The sequence below is a fragment of the Paramormyrops kingsleyae genome, chromosome 5, assembly GCF_048594095.1.
Source record: "Paramormyrops kingsleyae isolate MSU_618 chromosome 5, PKINGS_0.4, whole genome shotgun sequence".
Classification (NCBI taxonomy): domain Eukaryota; kingdom Metazoa; phylum Chordata; class Actinopteri; order Osteoglossiformes; family Mormyridae; genus Paramormyrops; species Paramormyrops kingsleyae.
The window spans coordinates 5639176-5664230 of NC_132801.1; the positions used below are offsets into that span (position 1 = coordinate 5639176).

The 25055-nt window shown below is 42.4% G+C and overlaps 1 protein-coding gene across 2 annotated transcripts; it reads left to right on the forward strand.

Annotated features, from left to right (window-relative positions):
• The first annotated feature begins 1183 nt into the window (after window positions 1-1183).
• On the forward strand, window positions 1184-21228 carry LOC111860589 (sarcalumenin-like). 2 transcript variants are annotated; one of them, XM_023844422.1, is made up of 7 exons: window positions 1184-1314; window positions 13186-14550; window positions 16023-16121; window positions 16354-16449; window positions 18806-18922; window positions 19273-19506; window positions 19924-21228. In XM_023844422.1, exons 1-7 carry the CDS (start codon window positions 1257-1259, stop codon window positions 20730-20732), a joined length of 2778 nt encoding a protein of 925 aa, XP_023700190.1. In that variant the 5' UTR covers window positions 1184-1256; the 3' UTR covers window positions 20733-21228. The 2 variants fall into 2 exon arrangements, with proteins under 2 accessions (XP_023700190.1, XP_023700191.1); XM_023844423.2 differs by lacking the exon at window positions 13186-14550 and having other exon boundaries at window positions 1215-1314.
• The last annotated feature ends 3827 nt before the right edge of the window (window positions 21229-25055 follow it).

The following is a 25055-nucleotide window of genomic DNA, read 5'->3' on the forward strand; positions in this document are numbered from 1 at the left end:
CTGCTTGCTCTAGCATCCACCCAAAGTACTAATGATGTTTATGATTATACAAGGAACAAACCTCATGACTCTTTTAGACAGCTAAAACATGGGCATCTTTCACCCCGACCTGGTCAAATATGCTCCCCCACCTTCCCGCAAACTCGGAAGCTCCACCCAGCGCAAACACTTATGTCTGTCTACTACATCCTGTAAGGCCGCGAACCAGCTGTTCGCCCGGTTACCATCCTGCATGCTAACGCTAATGCTAAATGTTAACGGTAATCGCAGACAACACCTGACGACACCCAATAACAACACGCTAACGCTGCACCTGCTTTCCTACTTGCACGTTAATGCCTCGGCGCCCTCCCATTGAGATTTTCCTAACTTCATTCTGCCGTCGAGTTTTGATGTATGACGCCACGTTTATTGTCCATCACCAAGTGCTACCAGGTACATCTGCTTTCCATTCTCCCTGGGAGGAGGGGGGGCCACTTGTACTGGGACTTCCTCCAAACTCACAGCTCTGTTTAGCTAGTCTAACGTTTCGGATTTACGATCGGATTTATGATCGGTACAAATATTCTTAACAGCTTTACAAATGCAGCATCTTAAATTTAGTGCCAGATGACAGTTTATTGACTGCTGCCCTGTTTTTAGCTTTTAAAGTGTTCTCCATAAATAAAAAAAAACACTGCAACAGTCATATGCATTTTTAATGCTTCAACATTCATTTCTGATATAAGAAAAACAAGACATCCTTACTTTGTAGCATAAGTAAATTCAGGTCTGTGTAACTTGCCCAGAAGCAACTAATTATTGCTTGTCTCTTTGTGCAAATTTGAGAGAATAACCATCAAATAATTCATTAAAATAAAAGGTTCAGAGCGACATTTTGTTTTTTAGCCATGTGTAGGTGTCGGTAAATTCCTGATCCGGCTGGTTTTCCGAAACATCTGTCATCCTCCTCAAGTCCACCCCGGGGAAATCCCGCACCCCCCCTCTGGCTCCGCTGCAGCTCCGTTCATTTTGCCTTCATAGTTCCAGCAAGAAACTACAGTCCCATCATTGTGCTTGACATCGCCCCCTGCTGCCTATCTCGAGAGGCAGCTGCTCTGATCCACAACAGCCAGTGGCCTTCACTGACGTCTCACTCCTGCGTCCGCCATGCTTCCCCTTAGATGTCCTTGCCTCCCTCCCCACGACCTTTGACCTTTTCTCCCTGGTGTATATATATAGCCTGCCCACATGTAACAGTCCTCCTGGCAGCCGAGATGAAGGGCTTGCTCTTAATCTGCTGCTCTGTCCCTCTGCTCTTCCTGGCCGCTGCTGGTAAGTGATAGACCTGGCAGAATTTGTCTTATTTATTTTTTGCACGTGCCTGGTGTGTTGACCCCGAGGGGGGGGGCTGGTGTTGTCCACGCGGGATTGAGCAGGCCAGGCCAACCGGGGATGGGGTTCACTCAGCCGGCTTCCTGTAGATCTTCTCCTTCAGCACTGGGGGTATAGAGGGGTATTTAACCGGCGTTTCCCCTACGGCTGTCTGTAAAACTCTCCTTTAAAAATGCTGGGTTTTCTTCAGAGAACAAATGTAATATTGTCCTTAGGCATGGTGAGGGGGAGAGACAGGTGACTGGGATTTTAAGGGGGGAAAAAAAAGACTAATCATGTGCAATTGCTGTCTCCCAGCGTTACAGCTGGAGGGAAAGATAAGGGAAATGAAAGATTTTGCGTAAAAAATGCATTACAGTAGGATGAAGAGTTTGCAGAAGGCACAATAGAGATGGAAGACTGGTGAGCAGCAGTGGTTGAGGGACCCAGTCGCTGATCGTTTTTCCTTGACAGTTTTATCACAAGCGATTTACTCACTGCTCTGCTCTATGGGTTTGTCTTTCAGTTTATGCTTTATAGAAAGTATACGGATAAAACGTCATTAACGACACCTTTTTGAGCACTGATACACTTACACACTTATCTGGTATGTATGTGCCTGGGTCAGTAGATTTTATAGGAATGACGTAAAATGTCTATATTGTACCTCAACACCAGTGTTTATCAGTCATTAAAGTAAAATTATTTACAAATAATTGAAATTCTCCTTTAAACAAATATTCTGCTCAAAATTGACTAATATTGTATTAGGATAAAAATGTACTGTAGATGCAGGCCCGTAATGACTGGCTCCTGCTGTCTTATGTGTGACGGGCACAGATCACATCAGAGCGCTTTTCACAGCGCTACCTGTTCGCAGGTCCTGTTCCCGCCGTCAGTGTTGGAGAAGCAGCCCATAGCCGTCACACTCATGCCCGCGTGGCCGTGGGGGGGTGGGCTTGGCCCGCAGTCTTAAGCCACGAACGGCCAGCTGATGGAAACTACGCAGTGTTCAGATGTCACTGGAGGGGCAGACACTGACCTGCGAGACACTGCATATCACTCACTCAGCTCTGGCACCTGCTTTTATATTACAAGTGTCGTTATCATGGGTCATCAGCTAATCCTTTTCTATCTTAATCAGTACAGTACTTAATAAGAGTGATTTTTTTTTACCGCCTACCAGTTTCCACTGGACATTGACAATAAGTAAATTTAAAAGAGTATGCTATTAGTGTAATGTACTAAATTAGAATTATTTCGCTGCCACTCTAATTTTGTCCCAAATAGTGTACATCAGTGACACTGGTGAGGGAAAACCCCATTGGATATTGTCAAGATAGATTGTTGCCATAGTTACCACCTCACTGAGCGTGATGTCATCTGTAGAGAATTACTAGACTGGTAACAGGTTCTTTTGGACTTTGCTCAGTGGTTACCCTGTGGCCTCCTGTTAGTAGGCTGCCAAGTCCTGGTTCTGACCCGTGCTGAGAACAAGGCATGCATTATTTATTGCCTTAACATTATAGCAGCTATTGGAACCAGAAAAAGGTTGGTGAGAAAGGGTGAAACCCAAGAACAGGGTCAGTCCATCTTGTGTTCTGAAAATGAAGGACCCTCCATTAATAAAGATGTTTAATTAGCTCAGGTCTTGAGGTGACAGTATCTAGTTCAGGAGTCTTCCCTGCCTGCGGCTGTGTGCTTCACCCCTGCCACTCCGTGACCCTGCACTAGAAAAGCAGTTGGAAGATGGGAGGATGGATTCAGGAGTTTAAAGAAGTTTAAAAGGCTGCCAGTGTTTCCACAGCCTGCTCACGTCCACCATTCACCATCCACCATTCACCATTATTGTAACCTCAGATCTTATCTGACGCCAATCCACGCCATGCATGCATGTAAATGATATTTGAAGTATAAGAGGCTTGTTTCATTGGCAAAGATGTGCAGTGTAACTCCTTTTGAAAAATGCGACTGCAGGTCAGCGGACAGTCCGTGCCTTGGCGCCTCCCCCATGCCCACTGACCCTGGCCTTTGTGTGGTTATTTCTGTCTGGGGAAGCACCGCTCCCCATGGGCGAGGCACCTGTCGCCTTCCATTCCTGGTGCCCTGCATAGACACTCCTACTCTACTGCACACCACCCTCACACCGGCCGAAAAACCCCATTGGTGGGTGGGAGGACGACGTGCAGCCAATCATTGGCTGTCGTAACTTAATGGAAGCCAATAAAGAGAACAAGTGATTGACAGCACATGATATTCCCACCTAACCTGGGCTTCAAACGCCTGGGCTTCAAAATTGTATAATGACAATGTAATTACAGTTAAAATTGAATGGAAAGATTTTGTCAGCTAAATCTCGTTTGTTCATTTTGATATTAAAACATTTACAGTTTTTTTGTAAATGAAGATTTAAGAGTATATTGTTATTTGAAAACTGCAGGAACTGCATGCATTGTTTTCCCTTTACAAAAGGCATTTTTAAAAAAAAACAAATTAACCTCTAAGTTTCCTGGTCTCTTCGCTTTCTGCTCGATGAAAGCAGCAGTTGTGTGACACTCCTCCGTCCTGGGGAGCAGCTGCTTCTCTTTCCTCCCCATCTGCCAGTTGCACTGGCCCCTTAACTGCAATGCCATGATCATAGTATAGCCGCCTCAATACAAACATACATACACAGACACACTCTGAAAGGTACACAAGTGCATGTAACACCAAAACAGAGAATCAATAGGTACTGCAAAAAATAACGTGCAGTTGCCTTCATATAAGGTTATAAAAGGTTCTCCATGCAAAGTTGGTAGCAGAATGTAGGCCAGGTACCTACTGTGTTTCTGGGCTGAAGTGCAGTTTGATATGAGTGTTGTTCATTCCGCTGTTGAAATGAGATGGAGTTGTCACTTCCAGCCCTTAAGACAGGGGACAGTGAAGCATTCAGTTGACGGTGTCCATGGTAACTTTGATGAGGTACCTGTCAGAAAGGTACGAGTCAAATCAGCTCCATTTAGGTTGCCGTGACACCTAGAGTGACGGGAGAGTCTACTGATTGGCCATGTCAGGTCCCACACATATTGACAGTTTTTCAAGAAGGTCCCGTTCTTGCAGCAGGTCTGGGTGCCTGGACAAACTTTCAGATTTGATGTTTGCTCCAACGGTAGATGGAAGTTGAACCTGATTGGTTAAGGAGGCCTAAAACATGATGTGTAGGGGAATCCAAGGTGAAGAACGGTCTGATGGCACATGGCAGCGATAATCAGGCTGGACACTGATGCAATGTCCTGCAAGGTGGCGAGGTTGTCATTAAAGGCTTCCCATGGGACTGCTGTAGATCATTTCTGTGGTGCAGATTCCACCATGTCACCTGCTATGACCTGCCCTGGTTTATGAAATAAACCATTACCGTGCCTGTGTTACTTTTCCACGGGTGCCACAGACATATGGAGGCTGTCACAGGTTCAGGAAGATAAGGGCGTAATCGAGGCCGCTTTCTGGGACAGAGAAGTGTCCAGCTTTTAAGACCCAGTTGATCCAGAAGTTCGTTTTCGGAGTGAAAATTTTAATGAGTAAAATACAGACAGTAGATCAAGAGTTTTGGCAAGAAGGAGAAGGGGAAGGCATGGATTTCATTGCAGTTGATTCCATTTGGATAATGACAATAAAGGCATTCTACTGTATTGAAAAAAGACATGGAATTTTCAACCAGCAGGGGACCTTGTGTCCTCGATTACCCTCACAGAATCTCTGGTAACTGTGTTCTGTTTTGAAAGCACAGTGTGTTCCAGTAATGACTACAGTCTACTGGAACAATAAAGCCCGATGGCTCGTCAAGGGAAGTTTTGCATCATGAGATAACTATAGGGGTGTCTGGCCTCTTTGTGGTAGGGAGATTAAAGAGGACAGCCAATATTGCATCTCTATTTTCGTTTTGGCTTTGGGACAACACTCTTGCCCTTCATGGTTCAGACCGCCATTTCTGATGTTGATGGAGTAGCATTTGAGGAGTCTTGTTCCTCCAATGTGAGCAAAGAATGAACTCATATAATCGACAATGATGCTATCAAACATTAGGCACCTCTGACTCATCTTAAATGCTGAGAAGGTAAGAGCACCAGGTAAAGCCTGTCTAGTAACCTATTCTTTGATGTAATATGGAAGTTGGTGGCAGATTCTGCAGATGAAAAATGGAGGTTAATGTAATGAGCTAATGATGGATGATAGCATGTCAGTTTAGTGTTTGTGTGTGTGGTGATAAAAGTTTGAGTTGAATCAATGTTCGGTGCAAGTAGGTCGGAAGAATTTGAAGATGGGTGCAGTTTGTGTTTGTGCTGAGGTGAGGACCATAAACTCCTCCTCAAATGGGAATCAAACTTTGCTCTGGATGCTGCAGACAAGTGTTTTTATTCGAAACTTGAGGAAACAGAATAAAAGCAAAGGAGTTTGCACATACATCTCTGAGTAAACTATCATTGGGAGACATTTAATAAGTAGTCACATTATCCTGATGAATCAGCAGTCATATTTTTGGCCATCGTGTCCTTGAATTTAATCCCACTAACCCTACTCTCACACTGGGTCTGTGGACAAAGTCCAAAACTTTCCCCTGAAATCCCTACAAGAGCTGTCCCATTTCACACAGAAGCACACACAATGGGCAGGTTAGAAAAGGCAGAGTACTTGGGGAAACTCACATGACGCCAGAAGAAACATGCAAACTCCATAATGAATGCAGACTTCACATATAGCACTGGGTGAAAGTTTTAGGCCGTCAAAGAAAATGATCTTCGTGTCAGGGTAAAACTGTGATGTCTGTCAAAATGTGACAGCCTAGCCATTTCAAATCCTCCCCTAAAGTCATGTCAGTATTTGCAGCAACTCTGCAATACACCCTGGCCTGGATTAACCATTTGGGCATTTGGGCAGGTGCTCGTGTCCTTGGGGGTGCACCAATCAGAGCAACCCCTCATAATCCCCCCCGGGCCCATTCACAAATGTTTTTTAACAAGCTAATGCAATTTAACATCTAAATTTTGTGAGTCACCAATCAGCTCTGCTCTTTTCTGATGTGACATCACGTGTGCTGATGCCCATGGGTGCTTAATATTTGTAATGTGGACCTGAATACACCAGTGTAGCTGTGGACTCGAATGCTACCCCACCTTGTTTGGCTAATCAATACCTCATTGAGGTATTTAACTAATCAAGTTAATTAATTAAGTGAGCTGGTGGTAAAATTAAATTTAAAAAGTGAATGGCTGAGGTGTCCCTGAGGAGAGGTTAGGGATATCCAGCGAGGTATCATTAACTTCTAGGAGAACACAAGAAATTCTTGCTGCTTGTAGTTTGCATATTTTCTAATGCTAAATTGTGATTATTATTATTTTTGAGAAAATATACACTTTTCTTCGACTGCCTAAGACTTTTGCACAGCGCTGTATGTCAGAATAAACTGCATGTATCAAAAAATGAGCATCAGGAAATCAAGCGCTTTTGTAATGCTTTCATTGTTTTTCCATTTTGTTTTTACCTCTGCAATTGCAAATTTTAGAGTGTATGTGCTATTAAATAATTAAATTGCTTTTATTCAAAACTTCAGCGTACGCAGCCCTTCTAATTTACACAGACCAATCTACAAAGCTGAGATTGACTGAATACATTTCAGTTAAAATCCAGTGTTCACTGGACTATGATATTGTCCTTCTGTTTTTGAATACTCAAAGTTTCAGTCACGATATTTATAAAATGCATATTGATGAAGACTTTGCCTTTTCGGTACCTTCAGTGCCGCCTTTCACTGGACGTGCCTGAATTATGCGTGTCAGCTCGTATCTGCCAGTGAGCGTATCTGCCAGTGAGCGTATCTGCCAGTGAGCGTATCTGTTATTACAGGCTGGAACAGAAACTAGCTGCTAAACTTGGCAACACTTGGTTTGCACTTGCTCTTCGACGGATGTATTAAATGTTGTGATAACTTTCAACAAATCAGCTGTGAGACATTAAGTTGAACTGCAAAAATGTTTAAAAAGCCTTTATTTATTTTCCGTCGAAGAGCTAATCTCCAAGTGTCGAGACGATTGGGGACAATTGTTGAATTGAATCTGGTGTCTTTTTGCTCATCAATGTACCTACTTTTACTCGGACATGTTTCAGAAGCATCGGCGCCATCTCGAGAAGCCTTAAGCTAGCACAAATGGAGGGAGGTATAGCCAGGATTATTTGTTGAAGTGAGTTCAAAGTCCATTCAACAACTGACCCTGTTCAATAATTGTCCCCAATCCTCCCTACTCCTACAAAGAGTATGTGTATGTAACAGCACAACTGTAAAAAATATCTGATTTTCTGTGCAACAGACAGAATAATAATCTAAAAAAAAACAAGTCATGTAGCTGCGTCTTACTGTGCGCAAAATAACATCACTGATGTTTTCCTTTCAGTCAGATTTTGGGGGTAAACACATTTATCGAGTAGCATAATTTGCTAATCATTTTTCACTGGCAGTTATTTTCCAGCCTTCCGTAGAACATGTGCATCTGAGAGCGACTCACGAGCTGCGCGGATCCAGAAATAGCTGGAGGTGTGAGGTGCGAGCAGCCGCCCCGTATGCCGCCAGTCAGTGGCTAAGACAGGGCACCAGCTTCTGCCCCAGGCAGCTGTCCTGTTCAGTGAACATCCATGACATGACTGATGGCCACACAACCAACGGCCGCCGACTGGTTTCCAGTTCACATTTAGAGCCAACACAGGCCGTGGCTGAGGATTATGTGTTTTGACTGCGGCGCCGCATTACCATACGAAAGCCGGTCATCCCTGCGTCTCTTGGAGTCACTGGAGATCCCAGGTCTGCAGATCGCTCTCCCTGACATTTCTGCATACATCCCAAAGACAGGCATTCTTCTCGTAGACAGACAGATATGTCAAACTTTTTTCCCCCAAGTAAACCCTGCTGTTTACCAGGCCCATGTTTCAGGAATTCCTCCACTAGTCTGATGTCTCTCTATGTCAGGGGTCTCAAACTCCAGTCCTGGGGGGCCAGAGCCCTGTATAGCTTAGTTCTTTCCCTGTTCCACCACAAATGATTCAGCTCAAGAGCTGTGTGGTAATTAGCACAAGGAGTTGAATCAGGTGTGTTAAATGAGGGTGAACCAAAAACTGTGTAGGGCTCCGGCCCCCCAGGACTGGAGTTTGAGACCCCAGCTCTATGTTCTCTGAATGTTCTTAATGTTGCATGTGTCATGATCTTATTATCTTATTATTGTGACTGTATATTTTGAGTATATACTGCAGCTGTAACTTTGCGGAATGCACTGCCACTCTGTTTGAGAAGAGTACATATTGTGGAGTCTTAAAAAGTGACTTACAACATTTTTGTTCACGTAAGCTTTTAATGGATTGTAGTCCTATTTGCGCTATTGTATTCCTCCTATTATATTGGCTGATTTTCCATATAGTTGGTTACACGCTGATCTGAGGAGTAACTAGAGGGATTTTACTCAGATAGGTGGTTATTGTCTCCACGTTTCTGTCTATTATGTCATTTATTGTGCGTCTGATTTAACGATTTTTTTATTTTATTGTTGTAAAGCCCTTTGTGACCTTGTCTGTGCTACATAAATACATTTAACTTATTTATTAGGCTCTTGCTGTATCTGTATGATGTTGTGTAGCTCCTGTTCCAGTACTGCTTACGACTGTAACTGGGCGTTCACTGGAAACTCAGCCTAGCTGTAACTGGGCGTTCACTGGAAGCTCAGCCTAGCTGCACTTATGCCCAGTGGACTCCCCGGCTGCTGTATGTTGGCAATGTGCCATTTGCCTCAGTTGTACGTCACTATGGACAAAAGCATCTGTTAAATAAATGTAAATTCTGAGCCTCCACAAATGCATGTATTTCCCTCATATAACGTTACGGTTCCTTCCCCCATCTTATTGGATTTAACTCTTTTGCGCTCTTTCTGCACGCATTAGGCCGAAGCGCATTTCCCCACCGTCACATATTTCGGGAACTCGCTCGTAACAGATATTTCTTTCGGTTTCCCGCTGACATTGTTTACTACCACTCAGATTTTATCGGTCACTTCACTAAGCCTTCATACTTCCTTTTGGCAGGCTCCCCTGCTTTTTCTGCTTCTCACTTCTTCAGATATACTTTGACAGCACACTTTAGGGTCTTCTCCGGTTACAGTCTTTGTTCTGTGTCTGGTTTCTATGACGACTGATGTAACAGCTGGACTGCAGATCCTTCTCCGTGGGAACCAAGTACTGAGCTTCCTCCCAGTTTTCATCAATATGCCTTATTTGCTAGTGTTCTCTTTAAGATTTTTATCTGTCTTTCTAATATATGTCGTATCCTTAGAGCACAAAGAACCAAATGGTTGTGCAATCAAACAATGCACCCTTCCATCATTTTTCCATAAATAATCACCAGTCTCGCCTGCAGTTTGAGGCATCAGTCATAGATAACTATGCTGCCACCCTCCCTCTGTTGTATTGTTGAATGTTCTTCTCACTCAGCCTGTTTGGATGTTCCTGCTCAGCCATGTCATTGATATTGGTTTTATTTTCACTAAATGTGTTGATTCACATCGTCCATTTAGTCCTGGAGGCTCTCATTTCTTTTCAGGATTGTCTGGTTTTTCCAGATATTTACCTTCCCACCTTCACCTTTGCTCCTCACATCTGATTCAGCTCAGTGTTTGTCAGAAACTTCACTTTTTGTGCTTCAAATGTTTCCGCAGATTTTTAATTTCCACTTAACTCAAATGCCGTTTTTTTTTTTTTTTCCCGCTTGAAATTCCACATGCCCTTTCATGCAGCCTGCAATACCCAAAACACTTCTCAACTTGTAGTGACCTGTACTTCGCTTTCTTTATTCCACACTTCTAACCTCTTGTAGTCCTCGTCTAGAACCCTAAATAGTCTGCTTTGCTGCAGGCGATCTCACTCTTAAGACCCATGTATCATCGCACGACTTCTGTCAAAACCTTTAAATGGTTCCTCCAAACATCATGTGCTTCTTATATGACATCTGTGAGCTCTGTGAATGATGGTCCTTCTAAGAGGCTCAATGTGACTTTGTCCGTCACATGTGGCCAAGTCAGGTGACACTTCAGGGTTCCAATACCTCTACCTTAGTTTGGCATTTATTCGTAATGGGTCGTTGTGTGTGCTTGGCAGTCTGTTAAGCAGTTGACTTGACAGCATTTTTTTCCCCTGGAGGTCCACTGAATGCATCTTTTGTGGGTTTCAATTAATCGCCCGAAATAGGAGACCCCTGAATACAATGGCCCTTGCTTGATACAATGTATCAAATGTGGTTTTCTAACCCCAGCTGCTAAATCTCCGGTAGTATGTTGCTATTTCTCAATATCTTCTCGGTTAGTTTCTTCAGGGAATAACATTGTACTGAGGCTGGTTTTGATCTGTTGCTCCTTATGTGGTATGATTAAGTTTATCATTAGACATTTCAGGTTTCTGATATGCTCTTGTTACTTGGTTGGTCTGTTGTTCTTCAAAGCATGAACACATTTTTTTTTTTATGTCTGTAGACCTGTGTCTGTAAGGTGAACCTCTCCGTATGATTCTATGACACCTGCTCCTTCGTTTAGCACACGGATTCCTGTCTTGCAGATGCCCTATTGGCTATCCCTCATTATTCCCTGCCTGTCATAGTCGGTTTAAGATTTCTTACCGCTAATCGGTGCTATTCAGCATATCTATTCTGGCACCTTTATTTTTTGCTCCCGCAGACGTGATGGAGGAGCAAACCACCCACATTTTGTAGTTTAATATTACAGCCCCTATTAAAGGCCATCAGTGTACTTTCTCATCATAGACACGTTTTGTACTGTATACTGCACATGTCAGCAGACCCTGGTTTCATTATAATCCACAGGCTGATCCGCTTTCATGGCACTTGTGAATGTGCACACCTCAGTGGATGCCAAAGTTTGGCTTTTTGAGTAAAGAAATGTCTGAATTGCTTTTAACATTCGGAGAATGACAGCATGTATTGGTCTGGTATTGTGCTTGGTCTGAGTTTTATAACTCACTGCCTGTTCAGTCTGTTTCGTCGTGCAATGTGGTAAACATACCTCTCTACCTGCTCAAGAAAAGCAGCACAAAAATGTATTTCTCAGTATGAGGGTCAGTCATTTAGTTTAGCAGTAAGTACATTTCATTTCCAATCCTGTTTTTCCAGTACATACATTCTTCAGGAAATGCATATGAGATACAATGTTACTCAGTTATTTGCATGGTGCTGAATACTGTTAAGTCAAAAGTGACCCGATTATAACTAATCTGTGATTGTGTCATTTGTATATTGAGCCATTTAGTGGCACCTATTTGCCGGCCCCCCCGTGAACAGAGAGCAGAAAATAAATCAGAAAAGCACATTTACTTTAGTGTGCTCACGGGAGAGTGCAGTGATGTGCACAAGAGCTGCGATAAAAACAACGTGTAAAAACCGTGTAATCAGCCACCCACCTCCTACACGACTAGAATATAATCACCATTTACTCCGGCGCAGAGAGATGAGTTTTTCCAGATTAGCCGACATTCTTCCACTATGTGCCATCAATTCAATACACAACAGGGAAAGTCCTTGGTTCAGTCCGACCTCAGAAATGCACTCATTGCGTGCAAATTCCACCCACACAGTGAGCACTTCAGAGATACCACTTCAGCTAACTGCATGTCTTTGGACCGTGGGAGGGAAATGTGCAGGAAACCCACGCAAACACTGGCGAGAACATCCACACGCGACAGTGAAGAAGCAGGGGGTGAGGGACTCTACCCCCATCCCTGCAAGCGTGTGCTAATAAATTAGCGTGTGCTAATTTATTGGTTGTATGACAAAAAACATTATTTAATTCATTTTTGTACAAAAATATATATCACATTAGAAACAATCAGTAGTTTTAATTAAACCATTAATTTCAAATAGTAATAAATTGAAACCCAAATTATAGTTGTATAGGAGCTATTCTGACTCTCTGCAGTCTCATTGGGACCTATTTAATTAGTAACACCTTTGCAATAATATAAAAAACCAAACATTTGTGTTTAGTGTCCCATTGGGAGCCAGTGACTACAACTGCTTTTAACAGCAAAATGGCAAAGAACAGAACTGAAGGAGTCAGTCAAAAAATATTATGACACTTAATAAAAGAAGATATGTTAATATTGCTTGTCAGTGGACTTTTGAACTATGGACTATGAAACCAATTAATTTGCCACATTTTTACATGAGCAAGTACTGTATCTCAATACTCTCTGTGAGCACTCTTCCACTCTTCATCTTGCAGTTGTATCCTGTATCATTGTGATTTGCAGTAATGGACTGGATGAGCAGTTGTATCAGTCACGTGTTATTGCTCTACTAATTAACGCACTTTCAGCTTAGTCTCACTTCCCAAGGATTTGGCAAACTTGAGTTTTCTGTGGTCCTGGTCATCCAGTGAAACTCCAGTGAGCTTAAATGCGGGAGAATCTGCAGTTGGGTGGAGAGTCTTCCATCGGCGGAACAAAAAATCTTCAGTCACAACACACTGTCTTGTACCGAAGACTGTAAATCTCTGTAAAGGAGTAAACTTTACTTATCATGTTTATTGACAGTCTTCACTAACAGGCTTCCAATTCTTGCGAAGCAGTTTTAGTTTGAACCATAATGACACTATTAGCACCCTATTTGCACCCCATAATGACCCTATTAGCAACAATTACACTGTAATGCTGGCCTCAGGCTTCAGCTTCATTCTTCATACTTTTTGGAGAACATACTGCAGTATGGAATCCAGTGATTGGCTGACCCAGACTGATTCTGCTTTTTTATTCGTCTAGAGTCGACGGGGGAGCCAATAGGTCACCCTGGCACAGAGGATGAGCCGCTGATGCGACTGCAGCTTCAGCAGCCCGATAGTGAGGGGCTCTTTGCGTGTGCTTGTGACCACAGGGGCGTCAGCTCTGACCCAGGGGAGGACCGTTCTAAAAGCTCCTCCAATGACACACCTGCCCCAGAGAGGGCCATCTGCCAATCCTGTGCGAATGAAGATACCCCAGAATCCCAAGCTGAGAGCTCCACTGAGGAGGAAGAGGAGGAAGAGCAGAAACATGAAAGGGAAGACCAAAATAATGTCTCAGATGAGACTGTTCCGACCTTGATGGAGGTTGATGAAGAAGACAGTGTAGGGAAGGAAGAAGATGCTTCTGAGGATGTTTCTGAAAACCACTCCACAACAGAACACCAAACATCTGAAGAACTTGTCACAGGAGACACTGCAGAATTACCCGAGAAAGTGGAAAATGCTGAGCCTTCTGAAGAGGATGTACAGGAGGACATAACTACTGATGATGTCCACAATGATACCTTCAAATCAGAGCCGGTATCAGTATCTGAAGAAGACATAGAGATTCCTGAAATAAAAGCAGGGGATAAGGGGGTTGAGAATGCAGAAGATTCTAATGAAGAGGAAAATAATGCTGTACTGGCATCTGCAGAAGATGAACAACAGGAAGAAGAGACAAAAGGAACCAATGGGGAAGAAACCATTGAACCACCCATTGAGCTGACAGAGAATCAGTATGAGCAGGGTCAGAATAATGCAGAGGTAGATGAAGAGGATCTGAAGTCCCTCAAGCATGACATATCCTCAGATCAAGAGGAGCAGAAACTTGTAGAACCTAGAGAAACTGAGGAAAAGGAAGACCCCAAGGACGCTGGTACATCTATGGGTGAAGACATAGATTCTATATTTGAATCTCAGGAACAGGCAGCTGTCAGTGGAGACCTTACAACTAAAGAAGAGCAAGAGGAAGATACTGAGGAGAATGAAGAGGTGGAAGACGCTACTGGAAAGCCCTATTCTCAGATGGTGGATGAGGCCACAGAACACATCCAAGACTTAAACGGAGAAGATAAAGAGGAACCTACCAAAGACACCAGCTCTAACGTGTCTGAGGAGGTGAACAGTCAGGATTCTGAGGGTGACAAAGCAAATGTTGAGGTGGAAACTGACCCAAATGTTCAGGACAAGAAAGAACAAGAGGAAGATCACGAATACCATATAGATTCTACTGTGATGGCTGAAGTAGCTACAGAGGAATGGGATCCAGTGGTGGAGACTGTTGACGAGAACATTGATGTTATTCTGGAGGCTGTGGTAGAGGACAATGTTGCTGAGAGCAGCCACACAGGGTCTCTAAAAGGTACAGCTTACAGTTGCTCAGTGTAACACCATTCTAGATGCGTATTCTTCATTCATTATTTTGTGTCATTTTTGGATTCTTTGACATGTTGTGTTAGTATTGGAAAATAAAACACCACTGAATAATATTTATCATGGTAATGTCAAGAGAATAGTTTCATACTCAAATTTCACAACTCTGACCAGCAAAAACATTCTTCTTCACATTCTGTTTGACCAAATGTTGAATGGGAAACATTTCAAGTGAATGTTTTCTGTCCCTTCGTAATGCTACAGTTACGGGTGAACATTGTTTAACGTTGAACAATGAAGGAGCAAAATAAAGAGCAAAATGAAATTAGGATGAGCAAAAAAGACCCTAAAACTTCTTGACACTGTTCTCAGTGACCAGGGATTACGTCGACACAACCATCACAACCTGTCAGGCCAGAGGAGCAGCCTAAATTAAGATCTTGAGTCTTCAGCCCACAGTACCAAATCATATCCTGCTTCTGCTCCATGCGTTGATGTTACCGCCATCGTGGATCTAGATATGTTTAATATGCCACAAGGGAGAAGATACAGTTCAAATTTTCAGAACCATTATGATTATCTGTCACATCTTAGCACCTTAAAGACCGAAGTAAAACACCAGTAAAGGGAAGCGCATGAAGAAAATCAAATTTTAGAGTAAAAAATTTTGCCGACAAGGAGATATAAAACACAATGTATAAAACATAATACTGTATGCATAAAATTAAACATTAACATATCATCATAGGCTTAACCTCACAAGTTTTAACAGTGTTTGTCATTGCGCTTTGGCTTCAAAGTGCGCAATAAAATATCCTCTCTCAGCAGTAATACAGTGTATATATCCATTCGGTTTGGGAAATAACAGATTTCATTTAGCGCAAACATAACATTGTATCTTTTGCTCACACCGATGTTGTTTGATCTACTAGAAATTCTGCTAATCCTCTGAGTAAAAAGAAAAATCACAGAAGACATTTAACTATAAATACAGTGTGATGTCAAATATTGTGTTTCTTCAGCTCTTCTCTCGTTGAAGGTGCAAGCACAGAGCGTGAAAGAGAGAATGTCTTCTTAAATTTCTCAGATATAATTTTTTTTAATTAAATGCAGTGAAACCAAACCGCATGACATGAATCAATAGTAAGTGGATTTGTTCTGATTAATTACAGTTGTAGGTTGTTATTAAGAGTCATCATTTCCGGCATTTCCAGGACTGCTGTGTCATTAAAGAGTAATTATTTTAAGTAACCAACCAGGGTATTTAAGGGACTCAGAGACCCCAAACCCTGCTCTTTATGGTATAACAGCAATGTCCAAAGTACTGAGTAGCTGGGTTGTAAGTAAATAAGATCGTTACTGTACCAATTAAAGGGCACATCCTAAAGGAGGGGAAGTCAGTTACCCACTGGGCAGAAAAGAGCAATAAAACCCATGTGGATCTGTTCTTCATTCCTGCAGAGGAAGAGGGCAAAATGCTGGTCTCTCTTCTGCGAGACAGATCACATATCGAGGATACCCTACAGGCTGCTGCTGATCAGCCCAATGACAAGTATCAAGGTGAGCAGCCACTAGAGGGTGCCAGAGATGCGTCACTTATGGAAGTGAGAAATCCCTTTCCCCAATGAGAAGGAGCTGTATGTTACTAACATCATACCTGAGCTTCAAAAAAGACCAGGATGTATGAGTGAACTTCTTGATATGTTGATGTTCATCTTCTCATCACCTTCTCATCTTCTCAAGACCTCATTTTCCTGTGTCTTCGACCCTACACCTCTGTCCATTTCTTCAGCTGGCCTCAAGAAGCTACGGAATATCTACCAAACATCGATCAAGCCCCTGGAGAAGGTGTACAAGTACAATGAGCTGAGGCAGCATGAAATCTCAGGTAAGAGCGTTCCTCCAGTCAAATGGGAATTAACCCTGATCTTCTCCATAAGCTGCCTTGAATCGACTGGCTTTTGCACAATAAAACAATGAAACACAACTCCAATGCCTGATGTTATCATGCATTCCAGCCATTTTCACATACAAAAACCAAGCATTGCACATCAGACAAATAAGTAGCATTTTGTTTGGGTTTTGGCAAATATAATGTAAAGCATGTCTAACTATGACTATTTATAAGCTGTTTCTTTTAAAAAAATAAAAATAAAAAAAAGACATTTTTGGTGATGTTGCAAAACTTTGTCTTTTTATGTTTTCACTTTGTTAAATAAGTGTTATGCTTGTGAAAAATTGCCCTGTATCTGTTATCTATCTCCCATTTTATGCTATTTAAAAAAAAAAAATCCTTTTTCATCTGGTGAAAACATCTATGCAAAAGCCAGCCCCTCCCCCACCCCCAGGCATCGGGATGTTCAGCCCCCCCAGAAGAGAGCCTCACTCCAACAGATATTTGCCAGTCATCCCTGCCCCTCCAAACATGACTATGATAAACTGCAGCATTTGTGGACAAAATTCCTGTCAGTCCATTCCTAATTGTAAACCAGTCTCTCTGACTCAGCTGAATGCCAGAATCAGAAGTCCATTTATCCAAACCAGTCGACAGTATCAGTCGTTTCCCATGACGCATCGTACTTACAAATATCTCTCAGGCCACGCAGCTGTGTTTTGGACTATACAGGCTCCTGTTGGTACTTTGGTGTTTCGGAAGTAGCCAAATGATTTCAATAAGTATAAAATGAGACAAAAAAGTATAAAATGAGACATTCTAGTTGCCCGCTATTATGTAGTTTGGTACCTTCTTTAGAATAACTAAACTAAAACAAAAGCTAAAAGTTCTCCACAAGTATTTCACCACTGTTCATCAGCACGGACCTACAGAACACAGGACTGGAAAAATGTATATATACAGTTATAACAAACAATAATGCATTCATAAAGCATTGTAAACATGGCTATACATGTTCAAAAGGTATAACACATTATAGCCATGTTTATTATGCATTATGAATACTTTATGAAGCTCTCATCTTTAATGCACAATAGATACCTTTATACTGCAGTACAAATCCTTATTACTTATACCGACCATTATAATTCATTATAAAGGTATGTATAATACAATACATTATAGATAAAAGGTTCATAAAGCAATCATAATTCATAATAGACTTGGTTACAATGTGTGATACCTTGCATAAATGTTTAGAGCCATTTTTATAATTCTTTATGAATGCATTATAATGCATTATCAATGTGTTTATAAATTCCTAAAAACATGACCTTAAGTAAAGTCTTGCCAAAAAAAACTTTAAAAGATCTGAAAGCAATTAGGAGTCCGTATAGCCCTGTAAGGGCTTGTGTCCATTGATCATAAGCAGAGCTTTGTGAGGCCTCAGCTCTGCTCAGCTCTGAGAATGTGAGGAGGAGCAGAGTCACGCTGGAGAAACTCCACAGCCAACAGGAGCCACCTCAGATATCCCCGAGCCGTGGCCATTGACCGTCTCCTGGAAATCGTCTGTGAGGCTCGCAAGATCCTTTGCCTTCCTGTGACTGAAACTTGCTGTGTGACCTTAGGGTTTGGATTGCCTGGCTGACATCGCGGGAATGTTGGATCTCCGGCTGACGGCAAGCCAGAGGACAGCAAAGGTGGCCATATTTAGACTTGGATCCACCTTCTTCCCCGTCTGTAGAATTTATAGTAACCAAAGGAAATACTTTAGCAGTCAAATTTGTGTTAAGTCCTCTTTTATACAACTATATTTATAGCTTGGTTGTCTGAGCCAAGCCAGTCTGTATAATTTATGTATCTATAAAACTTTATTAACTGTATTACTGTCTTACTATCAGTACTGTTTTCTTTACTATATAGGGCTTGAAACTTTTTTTTGATTTGTTCCATAATTCACAACTTCTCCGATAATGCGATCCAGGATCATAATGCCAAAAAAACAAAGCAAGCAGGAAAATTTGTACCTTCAAGATCAGGTGTCGTAACAGAAGAAATATTGCCCTCTAGTGGTTGACCTTTTGGCTGAGTGTATACTGTCTTATCCGTATTATCTGTCTCTGCTGAGGGAGCACATTCCTATAAAGTGAAAGTGATTATAAGGTGACATTCTACCAAGGCTGCAAAAAAGCCATATTACATGCATGATTCCCATAATCTGGCTGTATTGGAGGGTGAGTGTTTCTCATTTTGTTCAGATGTCTTAATGCCAAAGGTATCTGATGGCATGCATTAACACCCCAATGCCACACATCATTGCTATACTATGACTCTCTGCTTTGTGCTACAGATGCAGAGATTTCCTCCAAACCAATGGTGCTGTTTCTGGGACCCTGGAGTGTTGGCAAGTCTTCCATGATTAACTACCTGTTGGGGCTGCAGGATACTCCGCAGGAGCTCTACACAGGCAAGTACTCAAGCAAGTGTTAGGTGGGAAAAGGAGTTATCAGCCCCAAACTGATAAACTCACTTGGAGCTACATGTTAGTAAACTCATTTATCAGTATTAAGATGAATACAGGTAGTATAGCTACGTGACACCTCTCCTTAATACTCCAATAAAAGAATGTTGCTACTAGTGATGGGCAAAATGATACTTCTTGAACCATTTGCTGTATTTTTTTAACCCCAGTAGATGGTCCTGTCGGTTTACTTTGGGGCATGCTTCGTTCCCCTTTTTGAACAGAGTGCACCATCTAGTGGGGTCTTGTAGGATGTTTCAATGTTGGTATCGTATCAACCCCCCCCCCCCCCAAAGGTGCTGAGCCCACTACTTCTGAATTTACTGTCATCATGCATGGTGAGAAGACTCGCACCATCGAAGGCATTGTGATGGCAGCCGACAGCTCCCGATCTTTCTCATCGCTGGAGAAGTTTGGCCAGAACTTTCTGGAGAAGCTAGTCGGCATTGAGATGCCCCAAAAACTACTGGAACGAGTCACCATAGTGGACACGCCTGGGATTATTGAGAACCGCAAGCAACAGGAGAGAGGTAAGGCAAAACCATAAGTAAAACAGAGTCCACAAAATTATCATAATGGTATTTGGTAGTGATGATCAAATGAAACTTCATGAACTGTATTTCTTGATAAAAAATACTACAAATGGTTCATGAAGCTTCATTTAGCCATCACTAGTATTTTGGCAGCATGGTCAGTTTGCATGTGCCTCTTGTAATCCAAAAACAGGCACCTAGGTTGATTTGTGTCTCTACATTGGCAGTAGTGCGTGGTTTTGTGTCTGACTATTTAGCTGATGATTCGCCATCCCACCCAAAGTCACCTGTCTTGCTTACTATGACGGGCTTCAGGATCACCATGACCCTTTAAGTGGTCATGGACGATGCATGGATGATTCAGTCCTGACAAAAATAACTGTCCCTTAACATCTGTGTTTCGTGCTGCCTCAGGCTACCCTTTCAACGACGTCTGCCAGTGGTTCATTGACCGGGCGGACTTGATTTTCTTGGTGTTTGACCCCACTAAACTGGATGTTGGCGGCGAGCTTGAGATGATGTTCAGGCAAATGAAAAGTCGTGAGTCCCAGATTCGCATTATTCTCAACAAGGCTGACAGCATCGTTCCTCAGGACCTTATGCGTGTGTACGGCGCCCTTTTCTGGAGCCTGGCCCCACTCATCAATGTGACGGAGCCCCCCCGCGTCTATGTCAGCTCCTTCTGGCCCTACCAGTATGCCCCTGACACCAGCTGGGAACTCTTCAAGCGCGAGGAGATCTCCCTTTTGGAAGACCTCAATCAGGTGATTGAGAACCGACTGGAGAACAAGATCGCTCTCATCCGTCAACATGGCATACGTGTTCGTGTCCATGCGTTACTGGTGGACAGATACGTGCAAACGTTCTATGAGAAGACTGGCTACTTTGGCGACCCCGAGTTGGTGTTCAAGGAGATTGTGGATGACCCCGACCGCTTCTACATCTTCAAGTCCATCCTGGCCAAGACCAACGTCAGCAGGTTCGACCTGCCAGACCCTGAGGCCTACCGGGACTTTTTTGGCGTCAATCCCATCAACAGCTTCAAGCCGCTCTCTGCCCATTGCCCATTTTGGGGGCGCTGCTTGTTGAATAAGATTGAGGCGGCCATTACGGAAGAGCTTCCGGGCTTAATCAGCAGCATGGCGGCCGGCAGGGCACCTAGCCTCTCCTGTGAAGACACGGGCTGCCAGGAAGAGCCAAAGAACCGTTACCGCAGACACTGAAAGGGGAAATGAGTAAACAGACAGAGAGAGTGGTCCTTACCAGTAGAGCAAGAGATACAGAACAGGACAGTGTCATAGACGTGAGCCGTATAACACACCCATTCACTCTCCTTCCTCCAGCACGGTCCAATAGAAACTACAGGAAGAATGAAAATGTGTGAGGAAAATGGCAGTAAGTACATTTGTAATAGTCCGTATATTAGTTCATTCAGAAGTATACAATCGGTTTGTATACAAAAACCTTTTTATGCAGTTTTGTGCTTGTAGTTTTTATATATTTCAGTTTCCTTCCTAACCATGGAGGAGGTCAGCAGTTCAAAGTCCTATGCTTAGGTATCTTATTTATTGCAGTATTTTTTTCTTTTCGTGACTAAGTTTGTCGGCTATGTTTATTTCGAAACAAGACCCAGTATCTCATAAAGTTTATTGACCAACTGTGTACACTTGTCTCTGTATATCCGGCAAAAGGAGATTAAAGTCACTGTTGAGTCCTAAAGCTAAGAGTGGGTGTTTCTGTTCCTGGATATCTCCAGCTTCCTCCTGCATGTGAGATTCCTTTGGGTTCTCAGTCAGGCTAGATGTTAACGTTTGATAATTACCAGGCCGTGTATTAAATGTTACTACAGTGGCCGTATCAGTCATCCTAGACATGTGAAACATACGAATGAAATAAGTAAATATAAAATCAGTAGTCTAGTGCAGAACTTAAGGTGCCAGTAGTGAGAGATTAAGCAAACCAGTAGGTACTTGAGAAAGATACTAATGTCAAGGGCACTGCAAGAGATTTTTGATCCCAAGAAATCATATCATATTGGGACCCCAACCCAGACCGGTCCAATTAGCTTCCAGATTTTTTTTAGGTCCACTGTCTATCAGGGATCCTTGGGATCGCCCTAACCCCGCCCCCCCCCCCCACCCACCCACACACACACACACACACACACACACACACCTTCATGGTGCCCTTACATAACAGAAAATCAATCTAGAAACTCAAAATTATTAAGTGAATACACCAGTTGGAAGAATTTAAATAATATGTAAAGATGTATTTGATAGTGGTTCCATTTTCCAATAATTGCTGCACCGACGTAGGGTCGTGAACCCTGGGCACAGAATTCCCTTGGTGGGGTTCCAGATCATCGGAGGTGTGTGCGCACATTTTAAGGGAATTTTATGAACACTACTCCATCTAAGTCTGTGGAGCACCCAGGGGGAGACACCTAAACATGAGGAGAACCAGCACTGAAGGACAGCCATGGAGGCGTGAGCCAACACGCCACTATAATAGGTAGCATGTAATAAAATTACGTGATTTATTTGTGAAAATCTACCCATATTATTAGGTATCTGCCAGACACACCAGATACATAATTACCACTGAAAAAGAAGAGTTTTTCCTGGTATCAAGGAAATAATTACATCTTTGACCTTTTTATGTCTTTAAAAACACAAGATAATCTCTACCACCTGATTATAAAAAAATGACAATAAAAGTTATATGAATATAATTATGTATTACATCTTATTTACTAGGAAGTGGCCAAAAAGTTTGTAGAGGTTCCTCCTGGCCCCTTACAATCCGCAGCATGCTGGATTTTCCTTGCGTAGGATACTCAGTTTCAAGGAAGATAATACATTAAAACCACTTATTAAAAACAAAGTATCTGTTTGTTTATAGGTGGGGAGGTAAGTCTTTCAGTAAATTTTCTTTTGAATGACATATAGCAAGACAATCCAGATTTCAAGAGTATTAAGTAATTTCATAAAGACAAATACCTAGACTGCAATTTATTAGTGCATTATATTTGTTAAGATCTAAACCAATTTGTTGATTGTGTGGTTTACTAACTAGTTTCATAGGAGCAAGTTTCAAATTGTTTTATTGATAATCCATCTATCTATAGGTCTATTCCAACGTCGTGACTGAAGGTTTGTTTAGAAATTAAAATGGTAGTTATGTTTAGTTACTTGAGTGACAGACCTACTGTAAGGAACACAGACTGTCACGTGACTATTTTTCTGGAGCAGTCCAAGTGACGTAGTATGGTCATACACAGTGGGGTTCCTTCTGGTTAGAGTGGCCTATCCTTAGCCAACACACTACCAGGTCTGGTACTAGTGGAGATGTTTTTCATTACTTGTTTTCTTGGTAGATGATTCAGCTGAAATGTCCTCATTGCAATGTCCAGTTTTCACAGGAGAACGAAGTAAAAATCCAAATGTAACAAGTTATCTAAATGCCTGCACAAATAAAGTCCCACTGTGACTGAGCAAAGTCAAATGAAGACAATTACCAGATGTGCTTGTTTATTAAGTTAATGAATGACATCATACGCCAGCTGCCCTGTCTTGGAGTCACGTGTGCTGTATATAGAGCTCGCGCAGTTTCACACTACGTCCACCAGGTTGTGCCCTATCTCTGTAAGGCGCCCTCTGAGGATTCGCAAATCAGACCCTGCCGCGTTTACCAGTGCAGTTAATAAGGAGCACAAAAAAATCAATAACGCTAGAATGTCACGTCATGCTGCGGTTGATATCTGGATTCAGGGCGCATTACTTCAAAGTAATTTGCGGCATATGACATTCATTTGCCTTAAATTTTGGAGACGATGCATGTAAGGTTCATAACCTTGCAGATCAGACAAAATCAGGGCATCATAAGAAAACTGACAAGAACCAGATGAGGTAGCCATATGTACAAAAGAGAAATGTCGGCAATTTCGAATAGTCTATTTTTGGTGTAAGCTGGCCTAATGGCTACCAGTTCAAGGATTGGTTTTTTGACACATCTTTGACACATTGCCCACATCTTCTCATGTTAGTAGAGTTTGCATGATCCCCCGGTGTTAAGCAGAGTCCTCCGCAGTCCGAAAGCGCCGGGTCAGATGGTGTTTATAAATGGCCCGCAGCCTGTCTCCCCCGTGATGTGCACGTGCAGGTGTCCCGGTGGCTCAGCAGGTACGGTCACGTGACCCGTGAACTCTGTCCTCCTGGCTGTCAGCCACCCCCCCAGCAGCTCCATCCTTTCTAGGTTTCCAAGAAGTGCCTCAGACAGGTGTTTTTATCAGCGTTTTATCAGTATCCGTGGGAGGGCGGGCTGGCATTCCGCCTCTTGGTGCTCCTTGACCCGGCCATAAAGTCTCACCCACGTTCCTGCCAATTTAGTTATTGGTGATAAATTATTTTACAGCTATGAAATATTTAAACCTATTCACAATGTAGGTCTCATATCTAGAAATAGTCTTAAGTGGTCCTTAAATTCATCTACAGTTATGTGAAAAATTAAGACACCCATTAAATATTTAGTACTTGATTAAGAAATATCAACATATCAATATTAAATCTTGTTTTAAATTATATTAGATAAAGGTGATTTAATTGCATGAGTGATGAAAAAACAAGAAACAAATTCACTTGTTTCACAAAAGAAATTAACTAAGATGCCAATGCCTACTCAGGAAAAAGTTAGGACACCCTGTGCCCTAATAGCTAGTATTTCCCCCTTTGGCTGAAATAACTTCAATGAGACGTTTCCTATAACCATCTATCAATCTCTGACATCGACTAGCATAAAGTTTTCCCCACCCTCCAATGCAGAATTCCTTAAGCTGTGTGATGTTTGAAGGGTGTCTTGCATACACTTCCTCTTCAAATCACCCCACAGCATCTCAATAGGATTCAGATCTGGGCTTTGACTTGACTATTCCAGAACTCTTTCTTGTAAGCCATTCCTTGGTAGATTTACTGGAATGTTTTGAGTCATTGTCATTTGCATGATCCACCCCAACTTCAGCTTCAACTTTTGGACAGATGATCTCACTTTGACCTCAAGCACCCTCTGATATGATGAAGAATTCATAGTAGATTCTATGATAGTGAGCTGGCCAGGTTCTGCTGCAGCAAAGCAGCCCCAAACCATGACATTTCCACCCCCATGCTTCACAGCTGGCATGAGGTTCTTTTGCTCAAAATATGTCTTTGGTTTACACCAAACTGTCCACTGTTACTATGTCCAAATAATTCAATTTCAGATTCATCTGAATGCACAATGCACATTGTTCCAAATGTCCCGGTCTTTGTCTATGTCAGTCTCTGGCAAACTTCAGTCTTGCCCTGGTATTTTTTTGACAGCAAGGGTTTCCTCCTTGCACAGCTCCCATGTAAACCAAACTTGCACAGACTCTTTCTGATGGTAGATGCATGTACCTTGACATCAACTGTGGCAAGAGCTTCCTGTGTGACCCGTGATGACATTTTAAGATTTTTGGAGACTTATTTCAGCATCTTGGGATCTGCTCTTGGGCTGAACTTGCTAGGACA

Coding starts and splice junctions, on each gene's coding strand:
- LOC111860589 (XM_023844422.1), top strand. CDS start 1,257: ATGAAGGGCTTGCTCTTAATCTGCTGCTCTGTCCCTCTGCTCTTCCTG. Junction 16,122..16,353: donor GCCCAATGACAAGTATCAAG/GTGAGCAGCCAC, acceptor CCATTTCTTCAG/CTGGCCTCAAGAAGCTACGG. Junction 19,507..19,923: donor CCGCAAGCAACAGGAGAGAG/GTAAGGCAAAAC, acceptor GTGCTGCCTCAG/GCTACCCTTTCAACGACGTC.